This window comes from Dermacentor andersoni, chromosome 8, assembly GCF_023375885.2.
Source record: "Dermacentor andersoni chromosome 8, qqDerAnde1_hic_scaffold, whole genome shotgun sequence".
NCBI lineage: Eukaryota > Metazoa > Arthropoda > Arachnida > Ixodida > Ixodidae > Dermacentor > Dermacentor andersoni.
Window position 1 is genome coordinate 74,745,954 of NC_092821.1, and position 18,560 is coordinate 74,764,513.

Consider the following 18,560-nt stretch of genomic DNA (forward strand, 5'->3'; position numbering starts at 1 on the left):
TCACAGCGCCGTTCAGATTCTGAGTACGCAGAAAATTTTACCCATCGCCATCATCGCGCAGAAGTGGTTTGTGAAATTGGACAATATGAAGAAGGCGTTTAGCATACATAGGCGACTTCCGATGTAACTGTCTCGTGTTCTACAGAGCGGTTCCAGCGAAGGAACTGCCAACGCTCGCCCCATCTTCAGCCATCTATCTACACAGTACAATGAAAACGTTGTAGAATCTATGAAACAGCAACGAACGTTGCAGTTTATGCCCCCACTTATGACACATATCCGTACTTCGTAAATTTATTTAAGCGCCACAGTAAAATGTTATGGCCCATGCCTAATTGTTCGATAACGAGGAGAAAGAACGCTACACCACAGAAATCAAGCAGCTGAGAAATCGTCGCTCTGGCGTACTGTGTAAGTACCTTTCTCCGCGCTTGTTTCTGACGCTGCCCTATTACGTCTTCAAGAATACACCACCTAGACCAAACAAGACTGTTACTACGTTTACTTTATCTGCGTCCAGTCCCGTCTCTTTGTGCAAAAGCGGCAGCGACAGACGATGACGTCATCGTCTGACCTGTCGCTGGGTTACATCACCTCATACGGTTACCGCTTTCTAGCCGTAAAACTAACTGGCTGGGGCGAGCGACTGCCATGGTGGCTGAACAACGACATGAAATTTTGCGTGTGATTGAGTCGGAAGTGGACTGTTCACGCAGCATGGCAAAGCAATACACAGCAGAGAGTAACAACCCACGAGCACTTCCCTCACAAAGGCACGACGAAACCGTAGGTTTGACATTGACTCGTTCTATTCTGTGGAGCCAGGCTTTCCGACGAACTCCCTTCTCTTTTCCGCACGGTAAGGTAACAAGCTATTCCCTTGACTGTCATGGTTATGACATCCGAACGCGCAGCAACAAGTCATAGCGAGACCACGAGCGAGACGGAGTCGGACCGGCGCTTCGCATGCATGCCATATGTGCATGTGACGAGCAGAGGGGCACTTTCAACATGGCGCTGAGGCTGAACAGCCAAAATATAAAGTGCTTAAAGCTCACGCGCTATCACGTGACAGCAATCGCCCAATCGAAGATAGAGGGAAGAGGAAAGCGGCATAGTTCAAAAGATGGTGGTACTTTTCCCGAAGGTGGAGGGGCTTTAAGTATACCGCCAATTGCCAATGGAAGTGCAATGATACGCATCAGGCGAGAAATACCTCACGTCACCTTAACTGTGCAAGACCTTTGTTCAACTCGCTTGGAAGTGGCCGATGTGCAAGTGTCCCTAGGAAAATGAAAACTAAGTGTGGCGTCGATTTATATAACTCCACGAAGGAAAGTCTCCATGGAGGCTTTTCTAATGTACTTTTGCATTTGTTGCCCCTCACCTGGAACAATCTGTGATGACTTTAGTGCACATAATTTACTTTACGAAGAAAAATTTGTAGTTGTTCGAAGCAAGAAACTTGCCGCTGCCGCGAATGCTGCTGGCTTAACTGTGGCGAACGACGGCAAACCGTTTTTCTTCCGTACGATGGACGTCGTGTTACATTCTAAAGACCACTTGGTGTGATCTACAACGCCCCAGACAGGATGACCAGCGACCATTCTCAGATCTTCGCAATCATCATCAGATTTCAGACTGCCTTCGGCAATTCTGTACTTTGACACGCTGGGACACATACAGCGAAGCTTTGGATCAACCCCATGGTGAGCTGTTTCCAGATATATTACGAGACAAGAGAGTGGCCGTTTCAGTGTTGAAAATGCCAGGCCATTTCTCTACTCCTGATTTGAAACTAAGCAATGTCTGCACAGCGCGTGCTAAAACGGAGCGTAATGGGATCAACGCCGTCATCCGTCGTCACTCAAGAAAGCTTGAGCCAGCCACAATAGCCTGCTTTCCGTGAGGGCTTATCGGCTTTTACTCCCATGACAAGCATATGGGAAGCGATCAATAACCTATCGTGAAAAATTCGCCCACAGAGGCCATCGTTGCAGAAAATAATTGATCGCGTCTGGAGCATATTAGAGATCACAGAAGCGTGGAATACAGCATAGGTGGGGCGAGTGTTCATGTCTGGAAAGTATCCTGCGAACCTTGCCTCATATTGCTAACATCATGCGTAACGAAATTGATGGAAAGACTATTATGGTCGTAGTTAACGTGGTGTCTTGAGCGAGGAAGTAGACTGCCATCTTGTGCGTCCACATTTTGTTTACGGTTGAGTGCCCAGGACAGTGTCATGGATTTACTAATTACATCGACCACCATCGTGTCGACGGAGTTTCGACTCTCGCAATTTTTTATGGACATTGCCAATGCATACGACTGCGTGCTTCATACAGGCATCATCAACGGACTCCAGACCGCGGGCGTCTCCGGGAATGCTTCTCGATTCATCGATCAGTTTGACATTGAGTCCACGATATGCTCGGAAATATGAGCGAATAGCGACGTATTTCGCTCGGCGCCCCACCACAAACTGTGCTACCTCCTTTGTTTTTTACGTTGCCATGGCCAGCCTCGTACATGCACTGAAAGTAGGTTGGACAGAAGTTAGTGCCCATGCACGCAGATGACATATGCATTTGGATATGGGGGGAACCAACACAAGCGTTTGGCTCGGATAACCCAGGGCACAGTCTCCTTAATCGACACTTGGCCTATCAATGCTTTATCGACGCTTGGCCTATCTTTACCAGAGGAAAAATCTGCTTCCGTGTTTTTCCGGGACAGTCAACACGCCTGACGCTCAAAAATGAAGGTCATCCAACACGCCGTGACACTAATGTTCGATTCCTGGGCATCACCATCGACAGGATGCTACTACGGCAACGCGCAGTCCTAAATGTTGTCTTCATCAGTGCAAATAGCCAACGCGATGTGCCGCTTGGCGAGTGCACGTTGGGGAAACAATTTTATGTTCCTGCTTAAGCAGAACCCTGCACTGATAACGAGCAGCATTTTCCATCAGCTTCCGTTCATGTTACCATCTCTGAGCCAATTCCAGCACTTGGAGGCAGTGCACGGAAAGGGACCTTGTTTGGCGATGGTGTTCCTCAGGCCGATTCAAACAAGCTTAGCCATGAAGCATTCTTTTCAACTGTGCTTTTTGGAATCTCGGGTCTTGCTGACGCTGCTGTTCAGGCTGGGCGAGTCCCCGGGCGCACGAAGCCTCTACGGAAGCTAAGAGCAAGAATTCGCTTGCATTTCAATGCGGTGCTGAACACCTTTCGATTTTTAGGATGGGAATAGCCTAAAAGGACTCACTTAGACCCATCAAGGCTTTTTTTCGAAAGTTTAGTGCAGCCTCAGTACATCCCAACAACCAGCGAAACGACACCGTTTCAACTGTCCAAGTAAAATATATTACGCTAGACCTCTTGATAAGAGTTCCAAACCCACATACAAATGCACCATTCGGGCAGGAGTGTGCACAAACAGATAGCTTCGCAGCGGCATTCTGCATACCCTCCCTTCATATGTCATAGTCTGGCCGCCTGTATCGCGTAGTTTTGTCTGCAACAGTAGAAGCTGCCGCAATTACCGCGGTCTGGGTCAAACTACCCGCCTATTCCGTACGTGGCGTCCTGGTGCTCGCGAACTCAAAATCATTGTTACAATGTTCGCGCCTTAACCTACTTCGAGACAAGTTTACAAGGCAATCTCTGCCACACATGAAAATTCTAATAAGGAAGCGATTCAATGTGAAATTTCATTGGATCCTGTCCCACGTAGGACTTAAGGAAAATGAAAAAGCTGACACTCTTGCATGCCTATCACAGACATGTGTCCCAAAAGTAAGAGCGCCAAATATTTTTCACAACGTAAGGCTGGTATCCCCATTCATTTCAGGGCTATCCACCAGACTCCACACCAAGCCTGTGTGACCCACGAATTACTCGCGAAGTAGCAATGGCGCTGTACCGCACCAGAACCGACTCCACACACTCCCCGACGTTGTGATTCAAAGCTGGACGATGCCCTTTTCCGCTCTGTGCCTTCTGTGGTGATATCGACGACATCGAACATTTCATTAGGCTATGCCCACACTTCGACACGGAAACCAAGTCAATGGTAGACAGACTGCAAAAGAAGTCTTACGATAGTGGATGCGCAAGTACTGAGTGGTAGACAGTTTCGAAGAATTCTAGAACAACTGCGTTCAACTGAAAGCCAATATTGACAAAAGTCTATCTGAGCATACGTTCACTTGTGTGACCTGTGCAGGCCACATGACGGGGAAGTTTCTGGGCAATTATTTAGTACCGTTATTGATTCTGGGCAGCTGAGTCCCACATTGTTTGTATAGTTTACAGTCATGTTTAATGCACCAATATAATAGGTAGACTACACCCGCTATGGAGCTGTCACACTCATTTGACTAAATCTCGAAGACTGTGCCATCCAACACTATTTGTCGCGAGGAGCGAAGTGTACAATGCAACTTCAATCGCTTTTCTTAAACTATGCGTCTTTTTTCTTTACCAGCAGCAGCAGCAGCAGTAGCAGCAGCACCAGCACTAGCAGCAGCAGTACTAGTAGTAGCAGCAGCAACAGCAGTAGTAGCAGCAGCAGCAGCGATGAGTCAACACCTAAGAAAAACAGGGCGGCCATGGAGAAACCTCCAACCACTATGAAAGGCGGTGTGAGGTGAGCCCTGTATATGAAATCTTAACATTGCCTCTGCAAAACCTGTGCCAATAAAGTGCTGTATGCAGCTCGACTGCAACCTGGTTCACTTTATTGTACCCACGAGTAACGCCACCGAAAGCGAAGGTTTTTTTTTAATTAATGTATATTTCATTTCGGTTGGATACCCGCAAGGCACATCTGCTTTGCGTGACCTGTCCGCCTTGTCGAGAAAAATCACGACGGCCACATTTATATGTTGGTGAAATGCGGAAACAAATGTTTTAGATTAAGGTTCAGGTTAAGAAACTTACGAGGTGCAAATTATTCCGGTGTCCCCCACTACAGTGTGCATCATAATCACATCTTGTTTTTGGCATATAAAACCCCATAAATTTAATAGAAACTATATTCTGACTTCAAACTAAAAGTGCCTTTCAAATATTGCAAAAAGACAGACCCCGTGTATTCGTACGACGCGAAACACAGTTCTGGGTACATTCTAGAAAACATATTATCGCCGGTTCAAGTATGGTTTCAAGTTTCTTTAAGGCGCTTGCCTACACGAAAGTACCGTATTGTGCTATCGGGATAGTAATGAAATGAAACACTTGAGCATGTGGCAAACACACTGGAAAACTTCAAATCACGTGGTCGTGCTGGAAATTCGAAAACAGAAAAGAGCGCCGTTTCTTCGGCCACGTCCAACCCTATATACCAAACTACTTTTTTCCTAGTCCTTATTCTGAAACGCCTGCGAACACAAACTCTTTCATTCGAATTTCATATGAATGCACTCCAATTGTCGCGTATTCGGAAGCTATCGGATTAAATACTGAACATAACAGTTAGCAGGATCACTCTGTCACAATCTTCGGTTTTCATCTCCTGTGCAATATCCACATAAACAAAGAAAGACGTGCAAAGTGAAATGCAAAAAAAAAACAGGAGATTCCGCACTAGTTACCTTTTTTGTTTGCATGTTGACATAGCGCCGCGCAACATTTGAACAAGACTATTTGCCACGTACTTCAGTATTTCCTTTCACGAAGATGACCGTAGCTCGAACATGAAACTTGTCAGAACTATTAGACGCATGTTCGTGCAAGGTAACTCTATCTTTAGGTGCGCTTGATGTTTTGGCAATTTGCCACAATGAAATCACTTTTCTCGTCACAGGCTTCGCGTATTTTTTACATTTGTACTAATAAAAAGTTCAAACGTGTTTTAATAGGAAACTTCTCAATCGCATTATGTGTGTGTAGATCTGTATTTTAATTGCAGCAACAAAAGAGAGGAAACTGATAATACATTCAGGTAGTTATCATTCGTCCACAACTATAGCAGCATGTCATTCGTCAGCGACGTAGTTAATGAGACTTGCTTCTCAATGGCGCCCTTTGAGGCAATTGCCAAAATTAATTTCATTAGTTAACAAATTCGCACAGCACAGGTTTTTTATGGCATAGGAGAAATATTCCTTGCACTGCTGGTAATATTTTTGTACAGGGAGTAGTTGTGAATCGATTCAATTCATCCGTCTTAGTCCATTCATTGAAGTGCCTAATGTCAGCCTCGCTTAAGACAATCATATGACTAAACATTTTAGAATGAAATAATTGTATCAATGCTTTAAGATACGCTATTACTTCAGACGGCTTTTATATAGCCAGGAATGATCGTCCGTCAGTTATGACTAAAGTTGGCATTAAAACAGTGTTAAAGTCACGGTGATCACGACTTTCTTTTTCTAGGTGCATATGAAAAGAAAGGCAATATTTTTATATATGCGATGCACTACAATATTCGATTATATAATTCAAGAGAGTGTTAGAACCTTTAGAACACTAAAAGCCCTCCTAACGCTAAACCTATTTCGGTAAAACCAGCATATAACAAAAACCGTCTTCACAAAATGTTTTCTGGGAATATAAATATTGCAGAAACATTTTATATGGTTTCTAAATAGAGTTTAATAAATACTGATATTTTCATTACAAAGGATAATGAAGAAATGAAGAATGCAGAACAGCCTGTAGCATTCATTACCGTTTCTGTGAGGTAGCAACTATTTCCGATTCTTGGGAGGCAACCTTTCGCAGTCATGATTTTACAACTGATGAAAGCGATGTTGTTTCGATATATAGATAATTGAGAGATGTGACTAGGCTTCACCTTTGTTATATATAAATCGACCGATAATATATGCAGAAACTCCGTTCGAGTTGCCTAAGTATGCAATAACATAACCCAAATTTCGGGTTGGGCCACGTCCAAATTTCAAGTTGGCCCGCGCCCAAATTTGTAGTTGGCCCACGCCCAGCTTTCATCTGGCCTACGCGTAACTTTGAAAGTGGCCCTCGCGCAACTTTGAAACTGGCTCACGCGCAACTTTGAAACTGGCCCAAGCGCAACTTCAAGACTGGCCCACGCCCAAATATCAGTTGGCCACCCCCCTTTTAATTGGGCAGGGCATTTCTCGGGCGGCTAAGAGAAAGAACTCGCTGCCGTTTACATGCAGTGCAGGACACCTTCCGATTGTTAGTATCGGAATAGCCTAAAAGAAGCCGCCTCGACCCGTAAACTTTTTTTTTTCAGGTGTTGCCTGCAGCCTCAGTATATCCCACCTACACTTCCAAACGCACCATTTCAACTGTCCAATAAAAATTTATTGTGCTAGACCTCTTGATCACAGCGCTTCGAATCCGCCTACAAGTGCAGCAAACTGGCCGGTGTGTCCACAAACAGAAATTGGCGCAGCGCAATACTGTATACCCTCCTTTGATGTGTCACGGTGTAGCCACCGGGACCCCGTAATTTCGTCTACAAAAGTGGGAACTGTCGCAATTACAGCGGCTTTGCGAAAACTGCGCGCGTATGCCGTACGTGACGTCGGGGTGCTGACGGACTCGAAGTCATCGTTACAAACTTTACACCGTGGCCTACCTCAACACAGGTTTAGAAGGCTGTCTCTGGCGCTGATCAAAGTTGTAATGAGGAAGGGCATTCGACGACAAATTTATTGGAACCTATCCCACGTAGGAATTGAAGAAAATGAAAAACTGACCCTCTTGCACGCCTAGCACTGACATGTGTCCCAAAAGTATGAGCGGCAAAATTTCTTCAGGACACTAAGGATGCAATACCCGTCCACAACTGCTAATTGATGATCGCCCACGAGCGTACCTTGTAACTACGTTACGAGAGAGTACGCCCAAGTTGGGAGTGGTGGGAAACTTCAGCGAATTCTAGAATGCTTGCGTTCAACTGAATGGCAATCTTGACGAAAGTCTATATGAACATTCCTTTATTTGTTTGACCTCTGCAGGCCACATGACGGGGCAATTTCTGGGAAGCTACTTAGTACAGTGATTTATACTGGGTGGCTGAGTCGCATATTTTTTGTGTATTGCTCATTGATTACTAACGCAACTAAATTATAAGTAGACTTCACCCCTTATGGAGTTATCATATTCATTTGACGAAACATATGGACCAATCTCGGAGACGGTGCCATCTAACACTATCTGTCACGAGAGAAGTGAACAATGCTAACTTCTCTCCTATTTGCACTATGCGTCACGAGAGAAGTGAACAATGCTAACTTCTCTCCTATTTGCACTATGCGTCTTTTGTCTTTGCCAGTAGCAGCACCAGCAGCACTAGTAGCAGCAGCAGCGATGAGATAAGGCCACAGAAAAACAAGGCGGCCGTGGAGCAACCTCCAACAACTGTGAAAGACGGTGTGAGGTGAGGCCTATGTACGAAATCTTAACATTGGCTCTGCGAAAGCTGTGCTAATATAGTGTTGTATGCAACGAAACTGCAGCTGGTTCACTTTATTGTACCAACGAGTAGCACCACCGAAAGAGAATGTTCTTTTTTAATTAATGTATATTTTTGCTGTTGGATACATCCAAGGCACACCTGCTTTGTGTGACCGGTCCACTTTGTCGAGAAAAACCACGATGGCTGCGTTTATATTTTGGTGAAATGCGGGAACAAATGTTTTAGATTAAGGCTCAAGTTAGGAAATTTACGTGGTTCAAATTATTCCGCAGTCCCCCACTACAGTTTGCCTCATAATCACATCTTGGTTTTGGCACTTGAAATAACATAATTTTTATAGAAAAAATATTCTGGCTTCAAACTAAAAGTGTCTTTCAAATATTGCAAAAAGGCAGACCACGTGTATTCGTACGGCGCGAAACACAATTTTGGGTACATTCTAGAAAACATATTATTGCCGGCTCAAGTATGCTTTCAAGTTTCCTTAAGGTGCTTGCCTACACGAAAGCACCGTATTGTACTGTCATGATAGTAATGAAATGAAACACTTGAGCATGTGGCAAACACACTGGAAAGCTTCAAGTCACGTGGTCGTGCTGGAAATTCGAAAACAGAAAAGAGCGCAGTTTCTTCGGCCACTTCTAACCCTATATACCAAACTACTTTTGGTATATGTACATGTACAATGTACCAGTTGCCAGAGACTCCTCTTTTAGTTGGAGATTTTAATGCTCATTGCACTCTTTGGGACAGCGATAAAACTGACCAAAGAGGGCAGCTTATTGAAGATTTCGTTTTATCAAATTGCGCTTGTATTTAATCTGAGGTGCGCCAACCTATTTCTCAACTACATCACAAAATTTAATTGCCTGGATTTAGCCTTTTGCTCACCATGTGGTTTTACTGATTCAAATGGGAAGTCCTGAACACCTCACATGGCAGCGATCATCTACCTGCTGTTATCGAAATCGCATCATCACTACCCATTACATATGTTAAACCACGTCGCTGGAAAATCCTTCTTGCTGCAGTACTGGCCGCTTGTCATGAAACATGCAGAACTCGACGAAGTATTCTCAAGTGAGCTAAGCGTAAACGAAATTAATGAAACGTTCATTGCGATTTTAATGTCAGCGGCACGAAAGGCAATACCTCAAGCAACTAGCCTTGTGCGCAAGAACACCTATCCCTGGAGGTCTACTGAGCGTGCGCAGAAACAAAGAAGCGTCAAAATAGGGCCTGGGGAATCTTGAGAAGATACCCGTCCTATGTCAACCTCTTATACTTTAAACAGGCAAAAGCACGATTTTTTCAAAGGCAGGCGGAAAAATCATCGTGGAAGAAATATATATCCTCAATTAACAGTTCAGTGACATCTAAGCGAATGTGGGAACAGTTGGGAAAGTTTCGGGGAGATTACTCATCTTACACAATACTGTCACTCACAACTCCAGGCACAAAAACACCACCACGATGACAGGCAGAGATACTTGGAGAACATTTCTGTGATGTATCCAGTTCAACGAATTATACAAAGGAATTTTTAAAGTGCAAACAGTCTGCAGAAAAGCAGAAGGTGCCCACTACTAGTGCGTCAAATTACCTGTTCAATACCCCCATCACACAAGAGGAAATAAATAGCGCCCTTTCTGCAGAAAAAAAAACAGCAGAAAGTCACCAACGTATTCACTATGCCATGCTGCACATCTGTCTCAAGCATTTGTAGGTGCTCTCCTAAAAATTTTTCAACAGAATCTGCGAATCTGGTGCGATGCCGGAAGAGTGGAAAAAGACAATAGTAATGCTATTTCTTAAAGGTAGTACATCCCGAACATCCGCAAACAGCTACAGACCCATTGCCCTCACAAGCTGCTTGGCAAAATCGTGTGAAAGAATTACCTATAGGAGTCTCATTTATTGTAGAATCATTACACCTATTATACCCCCCCCCCCCCCAGGGTGGATATAGAAAGGATTGCTGAACTAATGACCATCTTGTCTGTCTACAGCATGACATTCGATACGCATTTTTCCACAAGCAACACTGTCTTGCACTTTTCTTCGATTTATAAAAAGGCGATGATACCACGTGGAGGTATGGAATCTTACGAGACCAGGCTGACCTCGGGATCGGTGGTAAAATGCTGAGCTGCCTAGCTGATTTTATGTCTAATAGGTCATTTCAGGTAGATCTGGGCTCACTAGTCTCATTCATTTACACAGGAAAATGGCGTTCCACAAGGCTGTGTTCTCAGCACCACACTAGTGATAGTAATATGAACTCAATTAATAAGATTATGCCTTTCTCTCTTATGCACTGTATACGTAGACGATCTCCATGTGGTTTTCCGCGCCTCAACTTTGTGAACCTGTGAAAGGCAGCTTTAAATCACAATATAAACTTACAGAACGCGCTAACAAAACTGGTTTCTATTTCTCCACATAGAAAGCGGCTATAGTTTTGTTCTCTCAGAAACGCATCGATCCGGTCCTAAAATTGAATGACGTCACACTGCCGCTCAAACAAGACCATAAGTTTTTAGGGGTAACCTTTGGCACCAAACTAAACTTCTTAGCTCACATAGCAACACTGAAGATTGCAGCAAATAAAGCCTCGAATATCCTAAAGTTTCATTTCACAAGGAGTGGGGTTCCGACCGAAGATGTCTTTTACGTATCTACCGGTCTCTTATGTGCAGCATTCTATACGACTGCGTGGTTTATGGCTCATGCAGACAGTCTGATATTCGACGACTTGATCCAGTACATTACTTCGGCCTGCGACTGGCAAGTGGTGCCTACAGAACGTCACCTGTTCCAAGTTCAACGTTGAGTGTAATGAACCTCCCTGAAAGCAGCGGCAGAGCTTCGCTCACTTTTTCCTACGTGCTTAGAGTTCAGTCGTCCGCACAACACATAAGCTACAAGATCGTCACACAGTGCAACTCACGCCTACACTACACAAATAAACCGAACCTTATTAGGCCGCCTGTCCTGCGATTGAGGAGTATTGACAGGAGTATGACATTCCTAATGAAGTCCTTCATGTTCCCAAAAAACACGGCTGCTACCGTGGTACGATTTCAGACAGTTGTGCGACTCGACATTAACACATTTAAAGAAAAGAGACACAACACACAAACACATTATACAAGAATTCTGTGCGCTTCGGGATAAATATCCAAATAACATGAAATTTTACATTGATGACTCTAAAACGAAACAAAACGTGGGTGTAGGGGCCGTAAGGGAAAATTGGGAAACAAGTATCGGATTGCCACAGCACGCCTGTTTTCACTGCTGGAGTTAATGGTATATGGGTTGTAGTTAGAAAAGGTATCACTGACAAACACAAAAATACAGTCATATACACCTATTCATTAAGTCCACTAAAGGCTCTACATCTAAAATCTCAGCGTGTATCCCTGTTGGGGGTTATTCTAAACATAGTGGCGCTAAAGAAATACGGCGTATCAATTCGTTTCTGCTGGGTTCCAAGCCATGTCGGTATACCAGGTACTGAAGCAGCTGATAATTGTGCATCAATGGCAGCTTACAAAGACATAAAAAACGCAACAGTTCCATATGAAGATAGCATCCGTGTGTTTAGGAAGGTCTTAACGTCAAAGTGGCAACATGAATGGGACCATCGTACGGACAAGCTACGTCTCACTAAACCCGTACTTGGGGAGTGGAAGTCGTGCAACCACTAGCAGCAGTTCTTTGAAGTATTTTTATGCCGAATACGCATGGACACAAACACAATTATATACTGACAAAAAAGACGCACAAACATGCGATAAATGCCAAGTACCACCAACAGTTATGCATATATTACTGACAAAACCTTTTGCACAAATTTTATAAACTACATATACCTTTACACCCAGCTTTACATGGAGGAGATGATCCGGTGGTCCCATTATCTGACGTGCGTAAATTATTACATGACCCTGGCTTTTCACACAAAATATAGATTACCACAGCCTTTTTCTTCTTCAATGGTATATCAAAAACACCTCGTCTTTGGCGCAGCATACCCTTGGCCGCGTTTGCGCCACTAAACCAAATTTAACCGAATAACACAAGCTGACCCACGTCCAAATTTGACTTTCACGGGCACCCAAGCTTCACACCTTAATCTACCTCAAGACAAGTTTACACTATGGTGTTGGGCTGCTGAGCACGAGGTCGTGGGATCGAATCCCGGCCACGGCGGCCGCATTTCGATGGGGGCGAAATGCGAAAACACCCGTGTACTTAGATTTAAGTGCACGTTAAAGAACTCCAGGTGGTCAAAATTTCCGGAGTCCTCCACTACGGCGTGCCTCATAATCAGAAAGTGGTTTTGGCACGTAAAACCCCATAATTAAAAAACAAAGTTACAAGGCAATCTCCGGCTCTCATCAAAGTTCTAATGAGGAAGCGAATCAACGTGAAATTTCATTGGATCCTATCCCACGTAGCCATTGAAGGAAATGAAAAAGCTCACGCTCTTGCATGCCTACAACATACATGTGTCCCAAAAGTAAGAGCGCCAAACGTTTTTAAGAACACTAAGGATACAGTCCCGATTCATTCAGGGCCATCCATCAGACTCAAAACAAAGCTTGTGTGACCCATGAATTTACTTGCGAAGTAGCAACCGTGTTCCACCGCATCATAATCGACCTCACACACTCCCCGGCTTTGCGATTCACGAATACACGATGCGCTTCTCCGCTCTGTGCCTTCTGTGTTGATCTCGGCGACAGCGAACACTTCATTAGGCTATGCCCACAGTTGGACATAGAAACAAATGCGATAGCCTACAGCCTGCAAAAGAATGGTCTATCTCAAAGGGCCCTTGAAGACGTCGTTTTCCTGGGTGTGCCCGCGGCAATCAGGAAGACAGAGCAACGACTTCTGACTGCATTCATGTGAGATGTGGGGCTCTTCGACACCCGCTGATACACGCAGTGACAGTCACAGGAGGTTCTGGCGGAACAATTGTCGGCAATGTAAGCCAGGCAAACGCCACCCTCTGCCACACCAGCCCAACCACCACTGTAATATGTGTTACCGCTAGAAAGCACCGACGAGTAAGGCGACTGCCATTCTCCTCTTCAGCCACAGCCCTCTACTGCAGCCGCTAAAAAGAATGTGGTAAAGTGATCAGAGAACCATTGTCTTTGCCAAGGCTCCAGCATTGTACAAAAACGTAGACATACCAGAAAGCCCTCAAGCGACCGCAGCTGGTAATTGGCGATCGGCTACGAACTTATTTTCTAACTACGTTACGAGAGAGCACGCGTAAGTACGAAGAGGTGGATAGCTTGTTTATTCCAGAATACTTGCGTTCAACTGAAGGCCAATCTTAACCAAAGTCGATGTGAACATTAGTTCATTTGTGTGACCAAGGCAGGCCACGTGACGGGAAAATTTCTGAGCGGCTGTTTAGTAGCGATTTATTCTGGGCAGCTGAGTCGCATCTTTTTTGTATACTGTGCATTTATTGTTACTGCGACAAAATTGTGGGCGGACTTAACCCACTTCGGAGCTATCACATTCATTTGACAAATCTCGAAAACGGTGCCGTCTAACATACGTGTTGCGAGAGAACTGGAGAATGGTAACTTACGTCCTTTTTTTATTACAATATGCATTTTTATTCAGCAGCAGCAGCACTAGTAGCAGCAGCAGCGATGAGTCAACGCCAAGGATAAACAAGGCGGCCATGGAGCAGCCTTCAACCGATGTGAAAGGCGGTGTGAGGTGAGCCCTATATACCAAATCTCAACGTTGCCTCTGCAAAAGCTGTGCCCAATTTCTGTTGTATGCAGCGCAACTGCAGCTGGTTCGTCTTAAACTACAGAAAGTAAATGTTTGTCAATCAATGTATACTTCTTTTGCGACGGATTCCAGCACGACACATCAGTTTTGTGTGACCGGCCCGCTTTCTCTAGAAAAAACAACGACGACCGCATCAAGGTGTGGGTGAAATGCGGGAACAAACGTGTTAGATTTACGTTGCCCGCTAACGAACATCACGTGGTGGAAATTAATCCGGAGTCCCACACTACGTTGCGCCTCACAATCATATCGTGGTTTTCGCTCATAATACCCCATAATTTGTCTAGAAAGAAAATATTCTGACTGCGAACTAAAAGTACCTCTAAAAAATTGAACACATTTTTCAGTATATTCTAGAAAATATATTATTGCCGGTTGAAGGATGGCTTCAAGTCTCTTCAGAGTGCTTGCCTGCACGAATTTACCGTATTGAACTATCGTGATATTTATGAAATGGAGGACGTGAGCACGCGGCAAACTGACTCGCACGCCTCAAGTCACGTGGTAGTGTGGGAAATGCAAAAGACGTAAAGGGCGCCGTTTCTTCGGCCGCTTCCGACCCTTTATAACAAACCTCATTTCTTGTGCTGTCCTTTATTCTGGAACGCCCACAAATACAACCTACTTTATTCGAATTTAATGTGAATGCGCTCTCACTGTCACTGTCGCTGTCTCACTTTCTCGCTCCTTCAAAATTTTCTGTTCTCATCTCCCTTGCAAGATCCAAAAAGCCAGAGAAATACGTGCAAATTGCAATACAAGAAGCACGGGGATACGCACTGCTCAATTCTTTTTTTGTGTGTTTACGTCTTGCCACAGCTCCACGCATCATTTCAACACCAAGGCTATTTGCCACGTGCTTCAGCATTTCCTTTCACAAAGATCACAGTAGCTCGAACAAGAATATAGTAAGAAACATTAGACGGATGTTCTGGCAAGGTGCCTTTATATTTAGGTGCGCTTGATGTTTTTGTATCTTGCACAATGAAATCGCTTTTCTCGTGAAAGTCTTCGCGTATTTTTATCATTTCTGCCAATAAAGAACTGCAAACGTATTTTACTAGGGCACTTCTCAATTGCGTGTAAATGTGTGCGATACTATATTTGCGTTGCTGTGAGAAAAGAGCGGAAACTGATAAGATTCAGGTTATCATTTGCGCACAACTATAGTAGCATATCATTCATCAGATACGTAGTCCCCGAGGCTTCCGTCTCAATTGCGCCTTTCAGGTGATTGCTAAATTAAGTTGGATTAGTGAAAGAATTCGCACAGCAGCACTTTATTATGACATATGAAAAATATTATCAACACTGATGACCACATATTTATACAGTGCGTAGATGTGAATCGATTCATTTCATCCGTCTTAGTCCAATCAATGAAGTGCCTAATGTCAGCCTCGCTTAAGAAAATCATATGACTGAACATTTCAGAATGAAAAGAGTGGATCAATGCTTGTAGATACGCTATTACATCAGACGGCTTTCTTACAGCTTGGAATTGTCATCCGTTCAGCTATGACTAAATTTGACATTAAAACCATAAAAAAATCACGGTGATCACGATTTTCCCTCGGGGAATACGAAAATAAAATACAGCTTCTAATAGGTGACTATAAATTATTCAAATATAAAGTCAGTAGACTATTAGAAGCTTTAAAACACTATGAAATTGATCCAACTGAAAACTGATATCAGCAAGAGCAGCCTAACAACCATCCTGACAAAAACGTTTCTGCGAGCACATAAAACTACAAAAAAACACTTATTGGCTTCTAAATAGACGTTGACACACCATTATATTTTGCCTTCCAATAAATAGCGAAGAAATTAGGGATGCAGGATTGCCTGGACCATTCAATAACGTTTCTGTGAGGTAGAAGATATTTACAATCTTGACCTGTTATCATTTTTCGGACGCAAGTTACCACATTCCTTATTTTTATCACTTACTGATGAAAGCGATGTTCGTTCGAGAGAGAGAAATGTGAGATATATAACTAGCATTTTCCGTATAATATATAAATTGACCGATAAAATATATAGAAATTTTCCTTGAGTTGTCTAAGCATGCATTAGCATAACGCAAATTTCATGTTGACCCACTTCCAAAATTCAAGTTGGCGCACTTCCCACTTTCAAGTTGGCGCACTTCCCACTTTCAAGTTGGCGCACTTCCAAATTTCAAGTTGGCGCACTTCCAAATTTCAAGTTGGCGCGCTTCCAAATTTCGAGTTGGCTCGCTTCCGAATTTCAAGTTGGCCCGCTTCCGAATTTCAAGTTGGCCCGCTTCCGAATTTCAAGTTGGTCCGCGCCCCAATGTGCGGAGAGCGCGGAGAAAGAGACAAAATCCCAATAACCACGTTAAATAATAAAGCGATATGAGCATTCTTTAGATCTGAGTCACCTAACATCTTTCTTATCCTCATTCACACTTTAATGCCATTTTTACAACTTCCAGTTTCAAAATGGCTTGTATTTATCCACGGAAATAGTAGAGGGCTTTCACACAACTTTGGTGATATCAAAGAAATATTACGTAACTTCTCTCCTGTGGCCTCGTGCTCACAGGAAACAAACTTCGGCGAAAAACACAGAAACATTTTAATAGGCTTCACTGTTGTATGCGCGACCAGACTCGGGCAAACCGGCTTTCGGGTGGTGTAGCCATTGTTCTGCAGAGCAACACTGCAGCTAGAGAAGTTTCCATTAGTAGTCACGTAGAAGCCGTTGATATCACTGTTTTAGCACACAAAACCATCACCATTTGTTCAATATATCTACCGCCACATTCACATTTTACTGTAAGAGATATGGAGTTAATTTTAAACCAGCTACCTGAGCCTTTTTATACCGCGTGATTTTAAAGCACATAACACATTATATGGGGTAGCAAAACAACTGACACGAGGGGACAAAGACTTGAATATTTTATCCTGAGAAACGACATACGCCTTTCAAGCACTCGTGCGGCAACCTACTGCACCCCAACCATAGCAGCTATGAGCTGTCTAGATCTGGCGCTGCGTACTCAATCTTTTTTATCTATTTCAAATGCAGTGCAATTGACAATCCTTCTGGCAGTGACCATATGCCTGGCATTATTAAAAAAACATCTCCTTTCCCTACAGTACCATTAAGATCACCCCGTTGGAAATTTCATCTAGCAGACTGGCCTCTCTTCTGCGAAAAGGCTAGTCTGGATGACATATCAGATTCAGATGATCAAACAATAGAAGAAATGAACAAATGAAGAAGAAATGAACAAATGAATGAAGAAATGAACAAAAATATTACTTCCGCTGTACTTGCTGCAGCAGAACAGACGATCCCGCAATCCTCCGGCTTCTTAAGGAAAACGTTAAAACTGTGGTGGGACGAATGAATGTACACAAACTAAAAAAGCACAAAACAAAGTGGGGAATATCTTTCGGAGGCACTCAACACAAAATAACCTACTCTACTTAAAAAAAAAACAAAGGCAAAATGCAGGTATACGCACCGGCAAACCCAAAGACAGTCTTTGAATGTATCCTCCATAAATAGCTCAATAACATCCAAAATAATGTGCGATCAGCTTCGTAAGTTTAGAGGTGAATATGCTCCTTACACGATCCCCATACTCTCACCCCCAGGTACGCAAACGAATCTAAATAAAGAAACAGACATATAGGGCAGCATTTCCATGACACATCAAGCTCAGTGAACTATTCCGCTACATTCCTAAAATATAAGCAATATAAGCTTCCCACCACAGGAAGCTCAGAGAGATCGTATAATGCCCCTAACAGTTCCGGAAATCAGTAGAATACTCACTACTGGCAAAAAAAACAGCACCTGGTCCGGACAGAGTACATTACGCAATGCTCGCTCACCTACCTCCTAAAGCAGTTGAAACCTTGCTTCGCTTTTTTAATATAATCTCGGAAACCGGAAAAATGCCCAGTTAGTGGAAGAAAGCCATCATAATTCCTTTCTTGAAAGCTGGAAAACCTCCCGCAACAACCAGCTACCGACCTGTAGCACTCACAAGCTGTCTTGCCAAGTCTTATGAATCCATTATAAACATCAAACTGAGATCCTGCTCGGTAATCATCAGTATGGGTACAAGAACAGTTGCTCCACAACAGATCATCTAGCCCGGCTAGAACACGAGACACGTGCAGCCTTTCTACACAAGTAATACTGTCTCACAGTTTTCTTCGATCTAAAAAAGGCGTACGACACAACTTCGAGGTTTGGTATTCTAAGGGACTTAGCGGATTTAGGGATCCGCAGAAGAATGCTAACATGTATAGCTGATT

At 43.6% G+C, this 18,560-nt stretch overlaps 1 protein-coding gene across 1 annotated transcript in view; it reads left to right on the plus strand.

Moving 5' to 3' along the window:
• LOC126538795 (uncharacterized) overlaps positions 1–18,560 on the plus strand; it is a 46,747-nt gene that overhangs the window by 19,109 nt on the left and 9,078 nt on the right. The window contains exons 2-4 of the mRNA XM_072284089.1: positions 4,495–4,656; positions 8,281–8,385; positions 14,083–14,178. Of these exons, the coding sequence (XP_072140190.1) occupies positions 4,495–4,656; positions 8,281–8,385; positions 14,083–14,178 (363 nt within the window). The remainder of the gene's footprint in view (positions 1–4,494; positions 4,657–8,280; positions 8,386–14,082; positions 14,179–18,560) is intronic.